Here is an 18,259-nt window from a genome sequence, read left to right as displayed (position 1 = left end):
TTCTATGGTTGTTGTTTGGTTAACCATTGTTGAATATTACTGAGTAATTGTTACTATTAAGATTTAAAATATTATGTGCACCATTGTTTCAGAAAAAATGCGTTTAGATAATATAAGCATAGAAAAAGTAAGAGTTATCCAGGTAAAATTTATAACAAAAATAAATTGGATAAGTTTTAGTAAGGAAAAATAACTTTAGGTACAGCTTTGAATTTTAAACCAAACGTAAATGTGAATAATGGTCATATTTATCACTCAATTATCAACAATGTTATACTCTAATGATATTAGTTCAATAAAAGTTGATAATATCAAATCCCAGCTTAAACTTGCTAGAGCCAGAGACAGCCAATTTTCACATACGAGGTTACAAGTCGGGGAAACTCATAGGATAGGAGTAACATTTTGCATCTCATTCATATGCAATGCAACTTATTTCTGATTTGAACAAATTATCTTATTTAGATCAATTATCAACGAATTGAAACGTGATTATAAAGAATAATAATAATAATAATAATAATAATAATAATAATAATAATAATAATAATAATAATCCACTATCACATATCTAAACATGTGATTAAGCATCATGAAACAATATGATTGCATGAGCATCCAGTATTGTTATCTTTAGCTTAGTCTTAATTTATCAATAAACCAACTTAAAGATAAATTATGCTTTTCATACCCAAGATTCGCCCAGTTTTCTTCCCTTCAGAAGTAGATTGCCTCAGTACGATCAAGGCTGAGAGAAAGGAGCAGACTAACCTAACCATTCTAGTGGCAATCACACAAAAACGAGTACGTACAAACCAATAATTGAGTCAACAACACAAATTGAACGTAGCTATTTAATTCTTGTATCACTTTAGTGATGGTGGCCATAATTCAATAATTATATCATTGGTCATTGAGACAGCAGTCAAAATCAGCCTTGCATTTCCGTTGATGTTCAACTTGAATAAAAATTCAAAGCTGTACCTGTTTCGTTGTTTTAAAATTTGTCTAAACATGTGACATTAACAACATCCTTAAAACAGAAGCTCTAAACCTCACTCAATCTAACTCCAATAGGTGGATCATCTATCTGTATTGCTCTGGCAAGCGGTATCCTGAAAGCACAATTTTGTCAGCAAACATCTTTCCAGTCTTGGGCATGACATGCCAGTGTAGTGTCAAGTTGAACTCCTTGCCTCGCAAATTGCTCCCCTGGAATACACATACCATTTAACAATCACAAACCTTTTCAATCAACTTGTTTCATTTATATAGGTTACTGCATTTAGTTGCAAGGAAAGAGGACTAATAAGATGCTAACTGAAAAGGAGGGAAGTAGGCATAAGCAGACATAGCGGTAAACTCTTACCTGATCAGTAAATCGGTACTTGTTTGAGATACTAACTGAAAACTTGGCCTTTTCTTTTGATTGTATTATAGTATCCCACAGTGAAAGCTGCGCAAAATAAAATTGTAGAGCAAATCAGTTATACCAAAAGGTCACACCTTAACAACATGAACAAAGAGGGTTCAGCGCCAATTAAATCATACTGGCCAAATATTTTTAGTCTATTTCCACAAACATAAGTGAGTTTCAAATTCAAGTAAATCATTAACGATAAGACCCTTAAAATGTACTTCCTCTGTTTTTCTTTAACTTGCACCATTTGCAATTATACACTATTCACACTCTATTTTATCAATTTTTTTTGTGATTTATACATAATGAATTATATAGTCGATCACATGGGATCTTGTTAGATTCGTCTTGATATATATTTTTAAAAATATCAACTTTTTATAATTTTAGCTATTGTAAAATTAGAGATATTAATGGCTAAAGATTTGCATTGGCAAGCGTGAAACAAATGGTGCAAGGCTGCAAGCAAGAAAAACAGAGGAAGTATCTGGAAAAAAAAATTGTATGTAATTATGTCAGGTGGGGTATTTGTCTTCTTAGGCTAGGTAATACTACGTAAGATTCTGTTGCAGCACTTCCTACATAGCAAAGATAACCAACTAGGCAACTACTGCGTAGTTAATATGCACATCAGCTGTCAAAGAGGCAAATTCTAATGAAACATGCACAACTCTAGGGAGCACTGATGAAGTCCCAATTTAATCTAATTACTGCCAATGCTGCAAGAAAAACTCTTTCGAGACCATATAGATCCACTACATCGGTGGTAAATAACTTTGTGGAATGTAGGTAGTGGTTGCAATCAATCAGACCGAAAAGGAGCAAATATCTGTATATTTTGTTAAGCATTCCTCAGAAAATTCGTTGCAACTTTATGCTCATAGATTGAGCCGGGGGAGGGGGGGGGGGGGGGGGGGGTTGGACATCCTAAACAGCTCTCCTAAGGCAAGCAGGTCATACATAAACGCTTCCAGAACAATAATAGTTAACAAAGAAGATAAATAATGAACTTCAAAGTAAAGAAATAGTAAATCCATGCATATCATAAACAATTCAACAACAAATTTTTTTGACTTCGGCAGCTTGGTGCTTGGTACAATTTCTTTCAGAAGAAACTTATTCTGGTTTAAGATCCAAAAAAAAAAAAATATAGTTACTAATCACAAGATAGCAATGGCTAATTACCTGATTCAGTACATGTTTATGGGTTTCATACTCAGCTGCAACAAATGCAAACACCTGCAGCAAAAATTACAGAAGCGCTCAGTCAATAGTCATGCTTTTGTGCGGAAAATTAAATACTTCTTAGTTACAGACACAAATCTCCAAACCAGCATCAATTGTAGTACCACTAAAACAAAATGATATAAAACATAATGTGAAAGAAAGGGCTTCAAACACTTTGAAAATTAAAATGCGGCCCTAAGCAAGAGGTCACGCTACAGTAACTTTCCAAACAGGATCATACACATTAAAGGAGAACTGACAATAATCTGTAGGGAACAAAAATACCTAATCCGATTTCAAAGACCAGCATTGACATGATTTCTAATATAAGCACGAATCACATAAAAACAGTAAAGTCCAGTGTTGACATAATTCCTAATATAAGCAAGAATCACATAAAAACAGTAAAGTCCAGTATTGACATGATTCCTTATATAAGCACGAATCACATAAAAACAGTAAAGCCCGAATTGTTTAATCAATACAAAGTTCAAACCATGAACTACCTAATACAGTTTTTCTCAGTTCATCTCTTACTATGCTAGAGGTTAGAAGAGATGGGAAAGAGTTGCACATTTTTTATCTCTTCATCCTTGCTATGATAGGATTGGAGGAGATGGGACAAAGTCTTATTTTAAAGCCAAATGATAGGTAGTTAACAGCATGCATATGATCATCCCTTAAAGTAAGTCCACCATCACTATATAATTGATTCATAAGCAAGATTGCTAACCCCTTGTGGATCGCAAAACCAAGTAGGCAAAAATTTGTATACAACAGGAGCGCTGTATATTTGTGTACAACAAGCTTAGTAAATCACACAAAAAGGAAACTTCGCAAAAGGGTGAATTTGATGCGATTTGTGGTAACTAAGCCTGTTATATGCAAAACACAAGTTGTACACAAGAACTATTATGAATTGAATCCTAGTATTTCCTATCGAAGATGGGCACTTAATGAACAAAGCTACCCACAAGAGGTTGGCAAATTTCTGCATAAACAATACCCATGAAACTCAGCTATGTGCCTATTTATGCGAGACTTAGAGGTAATCAGATATTATGAGTAGGGACTCAGACAGCTGGAAAATTAAACAAAAACATGCCAAGAGAAATATCAAAACTAGAATCTTCTGAAAGTATAATGAAACCTGCTTTGTATTCCATGTAAACAATGACTGGAGATCTGCTGAGATATTCAACACCATGGCAACCTGCAAAAACATAAAACAGACAACAATAGATTTAATTTTAAAAAAATAACATAAAACAGCATAGTCTCATATACGGACTATGAAATTTTCAGACACTATTATTACATATTTTAAACAAGAAAATTATCACATAAAAACTGCTATGTTAATCTTTTCCCAAGTCAATTGCTAATGTGTATATTTAATAGTTTCTAAGGTAATCAAAGAAATGGTAAGGCGACCCGTAAATTTTGTGGATTTTGACATCAAGAAGGCACCAAACATTGCGGTTCCAGCAAGATCTTCACGTAATTTTGTAGGCGTAGTGTGGTCTTGTCACAATCATTTTGAGAAATACTCCCTCCATCCCTAAAAGATTGCCCCAATTTCCTTTTCGGTCCGACTCTTTGAGTTTGCCCCATACCATTAATAATATGTAGTCCTCACATGTTTGATCTCACATTCTATTATTCATATTAGCAAAAAGACAAAACTACCACCCACATGCTTTCATTTTGCATTCTATCTTAATAAAGTGAACAATATGGTATGGGTCAATCTTTTAGGGACGGAGGGAGGTATCCCAAGCACATACAGTGAAACGAGCACAACGTTAGCATAAACAAAGATTGTTTCACATGTCGGAGTATTTGATTACACTCCTAAGAAGCAGTACTGGTTTTTTGTTCCAGTGGAAATAACTCATTGTGAAAATTATATGAAATAACCTTGGTGAAGGATGAGTAAGAAAGTCAAGTGTTAGACATCAAAGCATAATAGTAATTAATAAAATAGAAAATAAAATAATAGTCAATGAGACGTTGCGCTAATAAGGGAAGAGGTATCAAATTAGAAAATAACATAATGATGGTGCTAGTACAAATACTACGTACTCCCTCCGTTTCGAAATAATAGGGACACTTTGACTTTTGACACTATTCACAAATTTCAATTTAACTATTATTTGTGATTTACGGGTAAGGAAAAATATAGTCGTATGAGGTCCTTTTTGATTCGTCTCGGTATGTACTTTCGGAGTATCAAATTTTTATAATTTTTACGAATACAAAATTAGAGATATTATGTCCAAACATTTACATTAGCAAGCGTGAAAAGGTAAATTATCCCCATTATTTCGAAACAGATGAAGTATAAGATGAGAAAAAAACATGGAAAATTATCGGACATGATAATTTTAAGCCATAAAACTTTATTCATAATGATATAAAGGTCTTGCTAGTACGTAGTATAACATAAAGCAACATGTAATACAATGGACTAGGGTTACAGACTTACAAAGTGTTTTATTGGAAAATTGGTGGAGCTGGTTCCTAAAACGAATTTACTTTTGGCAACTAACAAATTCAACATTTATTAGAAATAATCTTACCGAAGTCATGTTTTCCTTATTTCCAAATGTTACGTTCCAAAACTAAACCAACAGCTATACCTTAGGACTCAAACCCACAATCAAAAGTTACAGAAAAACTCCACCTAGACCCAAGGACTCAACAGTTATAGGCAGTAATCTTGAAGTTCTTTCGTATTGTGGACCTCAACACACCCACAACTTACATCATTAAGACTCAAACCCCTTTCTATACTTGATGTCCTAGCATGGATATGGACACAGATATTTGTTTAGGAAAAACAATTTTTTTTGATTAAATTGGGGGAACCTTACGCCTAGAATGTGCCCATGTTCGACATTAGTAGTCATCTTTGAGTAACATAGGCCATCATCACTTTTCTACAAATTTATCTTTTACTAGAAGTTGGATTACTCATATTTAAGCACTACAACTAGCTATAAAACTAATTTGTTGCTAACATCTCCTCATTCCACCATAAAAAGTCTGGTTTCCTACCCTACAAGATAGGTCCAACTTCACTGTATCAAAAGAAAAATGAAAATAAGAGTGCAGCCAAACCACAAAAGTTCCTCACAAAACCCCCTAGAGATAGAGAAACCTCAAATCAAAACTTATCTTGAAAACCCTTCTAATGATACTTGACACCCCCAGAATTAATTGTAGACTTACAACACATATATTGAATCATATTCCATTGGTTGGAAAAGCCTCATCCTCATTTTTCCCAAGAGGTTCTTTGCATGCTCATATGTTACTATGAGACACACCACCCGAAAACCCTTTATCGCTAAAACATTACCATCTGAAGGCTGTGAAATGTTTTCAACAATGAAACAAACGAATGAGCTTCCTACTCTCCCCTTCAAAACTTGATTAGTGCCAGGATCCCAGCTATAAACTTAACAAGGGTTAACTCATCTACATGAAAAATTGAACACCTTACAAATCTACAGACTGCCTTTGAGACATGTGTTTGCATAATCATCAGAACAATCGTACAAGAAACAATCCTCACTTCAACAGTTCCACAGACCACCACCAACGTCCCAAAATCATCTAACCCTAACCCTAACGGCTAACCCTAACCCTCAAATAAAGCCTCCACCATCCAGGAAAAAGTTTCCATATCTCTCTTCAAGATAGAACTTCGACAAAAGCCCCATCCCTATTTCTAGCTTCAAGCTTCCTATTTCTTACAAAAAGCTTACCACGTTACCATCTTTTTCGATTACCATTAAAACAATGAGCACCTAGATTAAGCAAGTCACTTCCAAAATCAACTCCTATGCTAACACTTCTATTTCATCACAGTATCAGACAAGCTACCCACACACTTAAATCAGAACCTTCCCTGCAAGAGTGCTTTGTAAGGTGTAACCCACATATCTACCCAAAGTTGATGAAACCGTTCAAGGGTGCTTGGGATTTAGGGTGCAAGTTAACATAGCACTGAGGCTCAACAAAAACCAGGAGAGCAAGTATTAATAGAAACCTTTGGCAAGGAGATTCAAGGAATCTTCCTCTCCTAGAGTTGTCACAACGTGGAAAAATAGTGATGCCTATATGGCTCAATAGATGTAACTTCTTTTTGAAGGAAGCTCTGTAAATATAACTAGAACAAGCTTACCCCATTTTAATAAAACACCATTTGCATTTGTATTAGGACTGACTACGCTTTTACTTAGGCCCATACTTATCCTTGCAACCTCTGGCCTCTCATTTCTAGCCCATTTGAAAACACAAAAACCTAAAACTTTAGGTCCAAAAAGCATTCCTATGTGCAAAATGTAGTGAGGAGTGAGGACCAACCATAAGAAACACCTAACACAGCTAGGTCAATGAAACACCTATTCGCCCCATAAGATGTTTCACAGAAATAGTACAGTATTAAGCGATGTGGGAGCCGTCACTTCACACGGTGGTTCTAGAAAGCCTTTGTCCCTTTAAGCACCACACTGTTTTGGAACCAAGCCTCTCAAAGAAAAAATTTCAGTTTCCTTCCACACATAGCCTTGAAGATCTTTCAACAGCACCACAAAATCCCACCAAAGATCCGAAAACAGATCAACAGGATTGGATAGGGTAGGTTACAATAAACACAAGAGCACAATCAATCTGTGATTATGCAAGCATATCCTGCCTAACACATAATATCTATAAGCACAGCCAGAAACAGTTCCACTATAAATACATTAGTTCGTTGCAACTGAATACGATTTTACTGAATGTGTGTAATAAATAGTTTCAAAAGTCAAACAATTCCTCTCGCTCTTGAACATGTAAGTGCAATTGTGCACTATAATTGAAACAATCGAGGTAACCAAACTACTTTTTCAGAGAGACATGAACTTTGCTAAATGAAGCTCATTGCGTATTTGTTATAGCTTACCAGGTTAGCCTGACATTTTTCCACTAACGAATGCACATATTACTAAATCTATACAAACAAGATTCCCAAAGGATTACACTGTCAAAAGTTAAACCTTGTATATCTGAACCCTCGATGCAATCAAACAACATAACGTCAACTTAAATTTTGCAAACAATATAAACTAATTCAAACAAATGCAAGTAATTACATCCCCTGTATAAGCACATCGAATAGTCAAAATTCAACACCCAGATGCAAAATTCAAACCAAATAGGAAAACACAAATCAATTGAAGACCCAGAAAAGAACCCTAATAGAAAAAGTACCTCATCATTGCCATTGGAGAGTTTCTGAAACCTGTGAATGTTAACCACCTAAATTGAAACAAAAAAATATCCAGATCAGACCAAATCCAAATCGTAAAACAAACAAAAACAAAAAACAAAAAGAAATACCTTAATTTCAGCAGTGGGAGAAGGGGAATTGAAAGTGTCGGAAAAAGAAGCGACGGCGCACATAATTGCAAGAATGGTGACTGCTAGAGTTAGCAGCGCATTTGCTCTGTACCCAAAAGAATGCATCCTTGCTCTTTGATTTCGGGATTTCTCTCTCCTCGATCCTTAAATCGGAGTGAATTTGGGATCAATTCAGAGAGAGATGAGAAATTTTGACTTTTCGGGGCCAAAGGAAGGAATTGGAATTTCAGGGAAACTAGTGAATTTTAGATTTTTGGTGTTTATTATCATAAAAAAAAAAAAGATTTTTGGTGTTATAAATAGAAGTTACGACTGTGAAGTGTGAATCTGTTGGAACTCGGGACGGGGAAAGCTCTTTGACGTGCTTCACCTTAATACTGTTACTAGGTTAGTTCCCGTGCGATGCACGACTTTAACCAAAAAATATGACGAAAATTGCTTATTACCACTTATAAGAATAATTTTTAGAACCCCTACAATTATATTATCATTAAATACTTGTGAGAATTAAAATTAAATAGTACTCTTAAGTTTAGATTAAGATTGTGTTTAATTTTCAGTCCTAGCCACCCCTTGTACTCATCTTCAGGGAATTCCAACATAAATTACTTAGAATCCTTGACAAATTAAATAGTACTCGTGAGTTTAGGTTTTCCTTGACAATTTGTACATGGCATCCTTGCAATTAACTAAAGTACTTCATTTCTATGAAAATTTTGTCATAATATTGCCGCATTTGTTACTCTTGGCGTTGTTGCTGCCATCATCTTCCTCATCTCATATTTATAGACTCCACACAACAACAACAATAACAAAAATATATCAAAACTACGGATCTGGTAGAATAAATCAAATCAGGGGAAAAGACAAAAAATGAATAAAAATCCATTAAAATACAGTTACTTATAGCCCTCAAATATTGAAATTTAATTGAAGCATTATAAATTATAAAACATATAAATTTGATACACAACTAAAGTAGATTAACAAAAAATGGATTCAAGATGAGAAATTACCGGATCCAATGACAATTAAAATAAAATCCAACAGAAAAGTGGATAAAAAGAAATTTAAAAAATTCTTGATTACCGATTATCCCCCAAATCTCGCCAAAAATCATGATTCCAAAAAAAATTAACTCCATGTTTTTTATGGTTGTCTTCATCATATTCATAAGACATTACCTGTAAAAATTAATATCACAACAATTTTCATTTAATTAGTACCAACAAACACATCTACCAAAATAAAGATGGAATTGAAGAATAGAAGGAAGACTCATTATACATTTTTTTTTTGGATATTAGATTTTGAATTACAGAGCAAATGTAGGAGGAAGGAGAATAGGAAAGAAATAGACCGAATAAAAAAAGTGTATGAGCAAATGTAAATCTAGTACTCTACCACAATGAAGTCAAATACTCGAGCTTTTCCAATGAAAGAGAGAAGTTCATTGGATAGCATACTGTACTCAACATTATTGGGAAGGGAGTACTTATTAATTACTATGTACGGAGTTGTATGCAATTGGAAAGCTCAAAACTTCCTCGAACTGCAAAGGAAGGAAAAAATGATGTCAGTAATATTTTAGGCGGGAAAAGTTTTAATGAGCAATTGACATGTGTCCAGCCATGACATCAGCGGTTATTATTTTAGTAATAGTTATAGATTGTATTTTGATACTCCCTCTGTATTTTAAGAAGGAGAAACTTTTGTGTGAGACCGCCTCACAGGAAAGACCGTCTTGTTGGTAGTCTTGCTGGCAGTTATGTTGGCGCATGTGCTGACGTCATCATGTAATTATTTTTAAAAAAAAATTCAAAATTTTTTTTGGAAATTTTTTTTTTCCGAAATTTTTTTTTTGATTTTTTTTCAGGCTTAACTAATTGGACTTCAGGCTTAACTAATTGGACTTCAAGCTTAACTAATTGGATTTCAGGCTTAACTAATTTGATTTCAGGCTTAAATTTTTTTTTTATTCGATTTTATTTATAAAAAAAATATTGAATTTTTTTTTTTCGAATTTTTTTTTTTTTTTGATTTTTTTTTCCAGGCTTAACTAATTGGACTTCAGGATTAACTAATTGGACTTTAAGCTTAACTAATTGGACTTCAAGCTTAACTAATTGGACTTCAAGCTTAAATTATTTTTTTTGATTCAAATTTTTTTTTCCAAAATTAAAATTTTCAAATTTTTTGGGTACTAACTAAACTAGTGTAAAACATAACTAAAAGTAATAAAATCATAACAAATTGAATAACAAAATAGTTAAGGTACAAAAACAAATAGTTAAACTTATGAGTCGAATAGTTATTAATTTAAAACAAACTTATTATTAACTAAAACTCATAAAATCTTAACTAATTAGTTGCAATGCTTAACTAATTGATTTCATTGCTTAACTAAGCTAATTGGTTCATTGCTTAACTAATTGATTTTGTTGCATAACTAATTAATTTCGTTGCTTAACTAATTGAATCTCAAACTTAACTAATTAGTTTCAGTGGTTAACTTAATTAGATCCAGTGCATAACTAATTGCTTCCAATGCTTCACTAATTGGTTTCAGTGCTTCACTAATTGGTTGCATGCTTTAACTAATATGTTACATCACTTAACTAATTTATTACATTGCTTAACTAATTGGTTCTGAAGCTTAACTTATTAGTTTCATTTTTAACTAATTGATTCAATTGCTTAACTAATTATTTTCAATGCTTAAAATATTGTATCCTAAATAAAACTCTAAAATGCATTATCTGAAACAAAAATACATAACTAAAACTCAAAAAATCTTAACTAAAACCAAGAAAATCGTAACTTAAACTGGTAAAATCATAACTAAAACTCGAAAAGTCATAACTAAAACTCTGAACGAAAACTCAAAATACGTAACTAAAACTCAAAAAACCTTAACTAAAACCAAAAAAATCGTGACTAAAACTTAAAAATTCATAACTAAAACATAGAAAATCAGTCCAGCCATTCCACTGAGAATACCATTATTTCAGTTTTATAACTAAAACTAAAACATAATTATTCTTTACTAAATACAAAACATAATCAGTCCCACCTCACTTACTCACAACCACTTTTCCGCGGACGAAAACGAGTTTTCAGGTGAGAACTTGTCGTCTTTATCAGCAGGACCTTGTGGAGCGAGCTAAACCAGTGGGTTGGAGCCACACCATCAGCGATTTCGGGCATCCCTTTATCTAATTACAAGGGACTCTCTTTCTAATAAGTAGTAGAAAGTGAGGAAGTAATAAACTGTGAAAGCAGTAGCGACACTCGATGTTGCTTTAGCAATTTTCGGCTTAAGTGCTTTCTTCCTGGTACGGGTTGTGATGCCGCAAGCAACCAGGTGCCAACTCCCAGTTCTTTCTCTTCTTTCTTTTTTTAGTTTAATGGAAATTCATCAAAACAATGTTGTTAGTTAGCCCCCTTCGACAAGAAGTGGGAAAAACGGGGAGCTTGATTAAAATTCATGTTCTTTTCAAGGCTTCTGAAATGAGCTTTCTATACGTCCGAAGGTAAAATCATGCAAGTTCGGCCATCAAGCCTTGAAGTTCATATGCTATCTAAACAAATGCCAATTAAGTCCAGAGCATTCCAGGCCACCCTCCTTACCGCCCAATCAACCCTCCTTCCACACAAAAACGCACCCTAATTGGTTGTATTTGTTTCAGATCTTCCTTCAATCGAGAAATTTGAGCAACGTCCACCAATCCACCATGCTATATGAATGCTATAATATCTTTAAAGAAAATTGAAATCGAAATTTCAGTTGAGTTACTACTAGTTATAGAATATTATCTCCCCTGTTGTTTAATTTTTCCTTTCTGTATTTCTCACTCTCAATTTAAGTTTCTCTTGTTTCTAAAACATTCACCATTTTTCTCTCACTTCTCCATCATCATCATCATCATTGAACTGCAGAGTACTAAATTTGCAGACCCAAAACAAACCCATAATTCAATACAAAACAAAATGGGGGGTGATGCAACACCTAAAGATAGCTTACTGTTGTGGGATTTTTTTACCCACATCACTTTACCCAACAACCAAAACCCAAAACCCAAAAAGATCATTAAATTGTCGACTACTCTCGCGCACCCATGATGAACTGCACGAATTCTTATCTTACCTTCGTTAGATGTGCGTCGATCGATTAACATCTACACAACTTTTTTATCATGACGCTGAATTTGTGCTTCAAATTAAAGGGTTTAAATATTAAAAAATTGCGGAATATAGTTAATTACTTAACCCGGGGAATATTCAAGAGTACTGTAGTATTATTGTAAACTTTGAGTACATAAAACAGAGTCAAGCGTCGAAAAATGGAAGAACATGGGGGAAATTATGGCAACCTGATCTACCAGACTACTTGTCTAGAGTTGGTGATTGATTTAGACGTAGAATCGGAGATGTGTGAAAAGAGAGGGTAGCCATAGAGAAGAGAGTAGAAGACGCAATAGGTGGTTGGGGTTAGTCGGTGGAAGGGTGGTTGGGGTTGGGTTAATGGCTGGGGGTAGGTTACGTTTTTTGCAGCAAGCCTAGTGAGGGGGAAGGAAGAATAAGGTTTTTTTAAAAAAAAAAGTTAAAATAAAACCAATTATATATTGCCACTTGGGTTAGAAAGACTTAAAAAAAAAAACTTGTTCATCAGGTTGTAAGTTATAAAACTCAATGGAAGTTGAGACCCCCTAAAGTTGGGACCTATCACTAATAATCCATAATTTGGCTCTTTTAAAGAAGAATGTCCATAGTTGGGACTGTTTTTGTAAATTTTTCCTTATAAATATGTAAAACATAATATTCCATAAATTTAACCAATTGTATGCAAATGCACAAAATAATATTAACTTTGTATAATTAATGCAAAACTAAACACATGACACATAAGTTAAACGATGATCAATTATGAGATTGACCTCTAAAACAACTCTATATATGTTCCACTTAGATCCGCCTTTAGTTGATGATGCATTTAATTGCCTGTCTCGAATGGCTACATCTCTTTCAAGAAATGCTTGAAAATCTAGTGTGTTCCCTTGATGAACATCACCAACAACTGCCGGTGAAAAATCATTGGGAGGGAAGTTTCTAGCATATGTGTGACTCTCACCTTCAACAATCATATTATGCAATATAACAAATGCTTCCATTTATTTTATCATGGAGTATGTGTTTATGCCAACACTGTGCTGGTCCACGAACTATTGCAAAACGAGCTTGTAGTACTCCAAATGCTCGTTCGACATCTTTTCTTGCACTTTCATGTCTTTGTTTGAATAAAAGCCTTTTGGGGTCTTGTGGATGTGAGAAGGTCTTGACAAATGCATCCCACTCTAGATATATCCCATCTGTAAGATATATAGTACCCCATATTGTACTCTGTTTCATTGTCAGTGAAATTAATTTGTGGATCTCTTCCTTGCAACGTCACTTGAAATAAATTAGATCTGCTTAAAACATTATGATCATTGTTTGACCCTACAACACCGAAATATGCAGGCCATATATATCCATAGATCCATTGATGCGACTGCTTCAAGCATAATTGTTGGATACCCATAATCACCTCGGGTGTGTTGCCCCTTCCAAGCGGTTGGACAATTTTTCCATGCCTAATGCATGAAATCAAGACTACCGAGCATTCTAGAAAAACCATGATATTTACATGCATTTGAAGAAGTCGTTGGAAATCGTTATCATTTGGCCTGCTCATGTACACATCTCCAATGACTCTAAAAACCTCGATAACAGCACGACAAAAATTGAATAAGAATTTTCTTGAAGTGGTCTCACCGAATTTGATGTATTCGTCGACAACATCGTAGGAGATCCATATGCTAAAATGCGAATAACATCAATGCATTTTTGAAGGTGTGACAATCTCATTCTTTTAGCATCATCAAATTTTTGTCTGAAATATTATGAATGATTTCCAACGGCTTCTACAATACGGTTGAACAAATTCCTGCTCATTCGAAACCTTTTGCAAAAAAAGTGTTCTGGATATACAAGTTTGGTAGAGAAGTAGTCTTGGTGTAGACGCTCTGCACCACCTTCACGGTCACGAGGCACATACTCTCTGAGGACGTTCTATTCTCAAGTAGGAAACGCCACATTTCTTCATACGACTCATCGAATAATTCCTCTACCAACAATTTATTCCAATCAATGTTGTTCAATGAACTGGGGTTATCAGACATCTTAATTTTCGTGTTCAAAAATAGAAAAGAAGTGTATATTGCTTCCGGTATTGTATTGGAGGAGATAAAAGTATTAAAGTTCTAGGTCTTTTTTAAGTAGTGTAAAAGAACACAATACTAACGGCTAGTTTTTTTTTATTAAAAAAGAGAGTAGATAGGCATAGTATTAAGGCTAATTGTTATAGTATAAATATAAATGTGCATGGGTCATTCTAACTAGGACCAACTCTAGCCGGGGAGCTTTATATACCACATAAGTAGCATAATTTAGGAATAGATAAACATTAGCCTAACTACAACATGCAAAGTTTAAGGAATAAAGTATAACAACTTAGCTAGGATATTTAGCTAAAATTTGGTGTAATAAAAAACCGAAAAAACAGGAACTTATTCAAACAAAATAAAGTGAGAATTAATTATATGAATTAGCTAAGATACTTTTGTATATTACTATTAATGCTAGGACATAATCTTCAATCTACAAACCCAAAAGGTGCGTGTAATATAGACTGAAATCACCATTTATTCTTAATATTGATTATTCTCAACTACAATACAACTTAAAAGTTTGCTTGTAATAAATCGAAAACATAAAATCAGTCCATAAGGGGAAAAAAATAACATAAACATCCGAAAAATGTAAAATAAACTTGACCTAGTCTTATTGTCTTTTTTGAGTTATATTTCTTGATCACATCAGAGCTAGAAAATAGAAGAATACCTAAGCTTACAAAAAATGAAAAAAAAAACGTAGGAAAAGCATTGATAAACCTTAAGAAAGTCTAAAACATGACATAAGTTATGTAAATTACATACTACAAATTATTAAGACATTCCATACTTAATTAGCTCTTAACCTTTCACATACTTGTTCATGATTTTCCTAACTCGGTCATCCATGTTCGAAGTATCCTTGCATAATAACTCGCAATCACTTTGGCGGATATGATCCTCTATTAGTGATAGTCTCATGTTAGCCAAGTCTTCAAATTTAGTCCATATGTCGGAAACAATATCACTGTCTTTTTTATGGTCCCTCCCCTTCTTTCTGCTTCTTTAGCTGCCTTCTGACCCATTGGACGTTGTAACGACCCATATTTTTGAACTGCAAAATTTTGCCAGTTTACGTGCAAATAGTTATTTTTATATTAAAATTTTAATAATTTAATTTAATGTTTAATGGTAAATGTGTAAAAATATTTTTGAAAATATATTTTGGATATCAAAATTTATAGTGATTGAAATTGATTATATTTATTATTTACGGTTTTTAGTTGAGACGGTTGAGACAAGAGGCATAAAGGCTTATTATTTAAACCGGCCCAACTTATATTGAGATACATGTAAGTAAGCCCAATTGGAGTCTTGGACAATGATGGTCGTGGGTTTAATGGGGAGCCGAGTGGTTGCCTTGAATTTCAAAGATTGGATTCCCTTTCTGGCTTAACTAACTAGCTTTTGGCCCGTTCTACGCACGGGCTATTGTTAGGTTATGATACATATAAATAAACATAAATCATGCGGAAAAACCATAAAGCCAGGAAACATATTATTTACACATAATCATTTAGCATAATTCAGATGCATACACTTTGTAGCGTGCCCTCCCTAGCTGCGCCCGAACCGAACAATAACAAGTCTTTAGGACTCCAAGTGTCGTCCCTCCGTAGATAGTCCACAGTACGTCCGGATCCGCCTTAAGATTGACCAACTAGAATCGCCTTTAAGGTACTATATATTTTCGGTTAATAGGGCAAGAATATGGCTGATTTTTCTACTTAAAAATCTTAGCTTTTTATTGTTTGAATACTTGAAATTGTGTCTCATAAATTGTGACCCTAGGCACCTATTTATAGAGTTATAGAAAAGGACTTGGAATCCTATTAGGATACTAATTTATTTAATTATAATCCTACTAGGACTCTAATTAAATAAACTAAATCTTTTAGGATTAGATTTAATCATATGACGAATCCCGGTAGCCTTAGGATTCGAGTAACACACTTCGAGTGATACACTAGCACCGCACGCAGGCCTTACGGCCCACGCACAGCGCCAACCCACTCGTCGCAGCCCATGTCGCAGCTCCGCGCGCGCCAAGGCCATTGCTGGGCCTGGCCTTCCGCTGGGCCTGGCGTGGCTTGGCAGCGTGTGTTTGGGCGCTTAGCTTGCTGGGCGTAGGCCTGGCTTCGTGCTGGGCCTTCGTCTAGCAAGTCTCGTCCGATGCTAATTCGTACGACGCGCTTCCGATCAAATTCCCGATTCCGGAATTCATTTCCGATACGAACAATATTTAATATTTTCGATTCCGGAATTAATTTCCGTTTCGAACAAATATTTAATATTTCCGTTTCCGGAATTATTTTCCGATTCCGATAATATTTCCGATTCTGACAATATTTCCGTTTCCGGTAATATTTCCGATTCCGGCAATATTTCCATTTCCGATAATATTTTCCGATACGTACCATGTTTCCGTTTTCGGCAACATCTACGACTTGGATAATATTTATATTTCCGATACGATCCATATTTCCGTTTCCGGCAATATCATCGTTTCCGGAGTATTCATTTCTTGCCTTTGACGATCTCAGCTCCCACTGAAACCAAGATCCGTCGATTCCGAATATCATAGATGGAGTATTTAATTCCATTAAATACTTGATCCGTTTACGTACTATTTGTGTGACCCTACGGGTTCGGTCAAGAGTAAGCTGTGGATTAATATCATTAATTCCACATGAACTGAAGCGGCCTCTAGCTAGGCATTCAGCTCACTTGATCTCACTGAATTATTAACTTGTTAATTAATACTGAACCGCATTTATTAGACTTAACATTAAATGCATACTTGGACCAAGGGCATTATTTCCTTCAGTCTCCCACTTGTCCTTAGGGACAAGTGTGCATTTCCTAATTCCTTTGTCTCTTGATGCTTGCTCTTGAACATAAGGTAAGAGTTGTCATCCTTATTACGTCCAGAGGTGTTTCTCGGTTTCAGAGTTCAACTGATCAAATAAATAGATAATCATAGCCTATGATTCATCCGAGCACGACCATGCATTTTACATTTTCTAGCTCTCCGAGTGGCCTGTACAAGCTGTGCTTTAGGATGCAGAATAGTAATTGTTGTGATTGCATGTACAGTTATGTGCTTCGTATTTCACTAAATCTATGGTATGCAGATCTATATATTTAATCCTCGTAGATGTTGTATGACTGATTATTAATGATATTGTTCTTCCCCCTCAAAAATAAAATTTTATTAAGACGAGCCAATAATATCTTTGTTTTAAAAAATAAAAATGAAAATGAAAAATGTAGAATTTTTAAAAAGTGATCGACAAGTGGTATATAAGATTTTTTGTTTTAGAATATTAATATAAATAAATATTGATTTTCCCCTTAATTAATGTGTTTAGGAGGATAAATTAATCAAGTGGACTGCTCTTTAGTGAAGTATAATACATAGGTAGATTAATCCTCTGGGCAGGGAATAGCTGTAGATTGTCTAATATTGACATGACCCGAGATAATCCAATTAAAATCAACATGAACTGAATAAACTTGATTATTTATTTGATTTTACGATTCGATCCAACAAAAAATTAATTTGTAGGCAATTTTCCAATTAGATGTCACACGAAACTCACTTTTAGGCTCAATAGGAAAACACTAGGTTGGAATGCGTTGTTATAGAGTACTTGTTAGCTTTGTTTGCCAATCATCCCAGAGCGAGGTTAATGATGAACTATGTTGGAAAAACACTTACTCAGATATAAGTGTAATTATTAATTCTCTTTCTATTTATGCAGTTATCGATTTCCACAAAATGGCAAGGGTGAAAAATTTGTAAACCAGTAACAAATTTTCTCCTTTGAATAAAACAACAAGGACAAAATTGTAACATTGTGCACAAAAAAATTAGCAGGTCATATTGCTAGTGGAATAATGACTCAACACAAAAAAGGAGAAAGTA

General features: G+C 34.4%; 1 protein-coding gene across 1 annotated transcript; it reads right to left on the bottom strand.

Moving 5' to 3' along the window:
* Window positions 1–890: 890 nt before the first annotated feature.
* Window positions 891–8,349, bottom strand: LOC110800492 (signal peptidase complex subunit 3B). The gene is made up of 6 exons (XM_022005797.2): window positions 8,039–8,349; window positions 7,910–7,957; window positions 3,798–3,860; window positions 2,606–2,659; window positions 1,370–1,456; window positions 891–1,212 (listed from the first exon to the last, which is right to left on the bottom strand). Exons 1-6 carry the CDS (start codon window positions 8,162–8,164, stop codon window positions 1,087–1,089), a joined length of 504 nt encoding a protein of 167 aa, XP_021861489.1. The 5' UTR covers window positions 8,165–8,349; the 3' UTR covers window positions 891–1,086.
* Window positions 8,350–18,259: the final 9,910 nt, after the last annotated feature.

Source organism: Spinacia oleracea, chromosome 3 (genome assembly GCF_020520425.1).
Source record: "Spinacia oleracea cultivar Varoflay chromosome 3, BTI_SOV_V1, whole genome shotgun sequence".
In the NCBI taxonomy this organism is placed as follows: domain Eukaryota; kingdom Viridiplantae; phylum Streptophyta; class Magnoliopsida; order Caryophyllales; family Amaranthaceae; genus Spinacia; species Spinacia oleracea.
The sequence above is the reverse complement of the archived record's forward strand: the minus strand, read 5'-3'. Positions and strand labels throughout refer to the sequence as shown.

What these genes read in the sequence shown, in the direction of transcription:
- LOC110800492 (XM_022005797.2), bottom strand. Translation starts at nt 8,164, where the DNA reads ATGCATTCTTTTGGGTACAGAGCAAATGCGCTGCTAACTCTAGCAGTC. An exon ending in CTCCCACTGCTGAAATTAAG is followed by an intron (nt 7,958 to 8,038) that starts GTATTTCTTTTT and finishes GTTTCAATTTAG; the next exon opens with GTGGTTAACATTCACAGGTT. An exon ending in TCTCCAATGGCAATGATGAG is followed by an intron (nt 3,861 to 7,909) that starts GTACTTTTTCTA and finishes ATGTTTTTGCAG; the next exon opens with GTTGCCATGGTGTTGAATAT.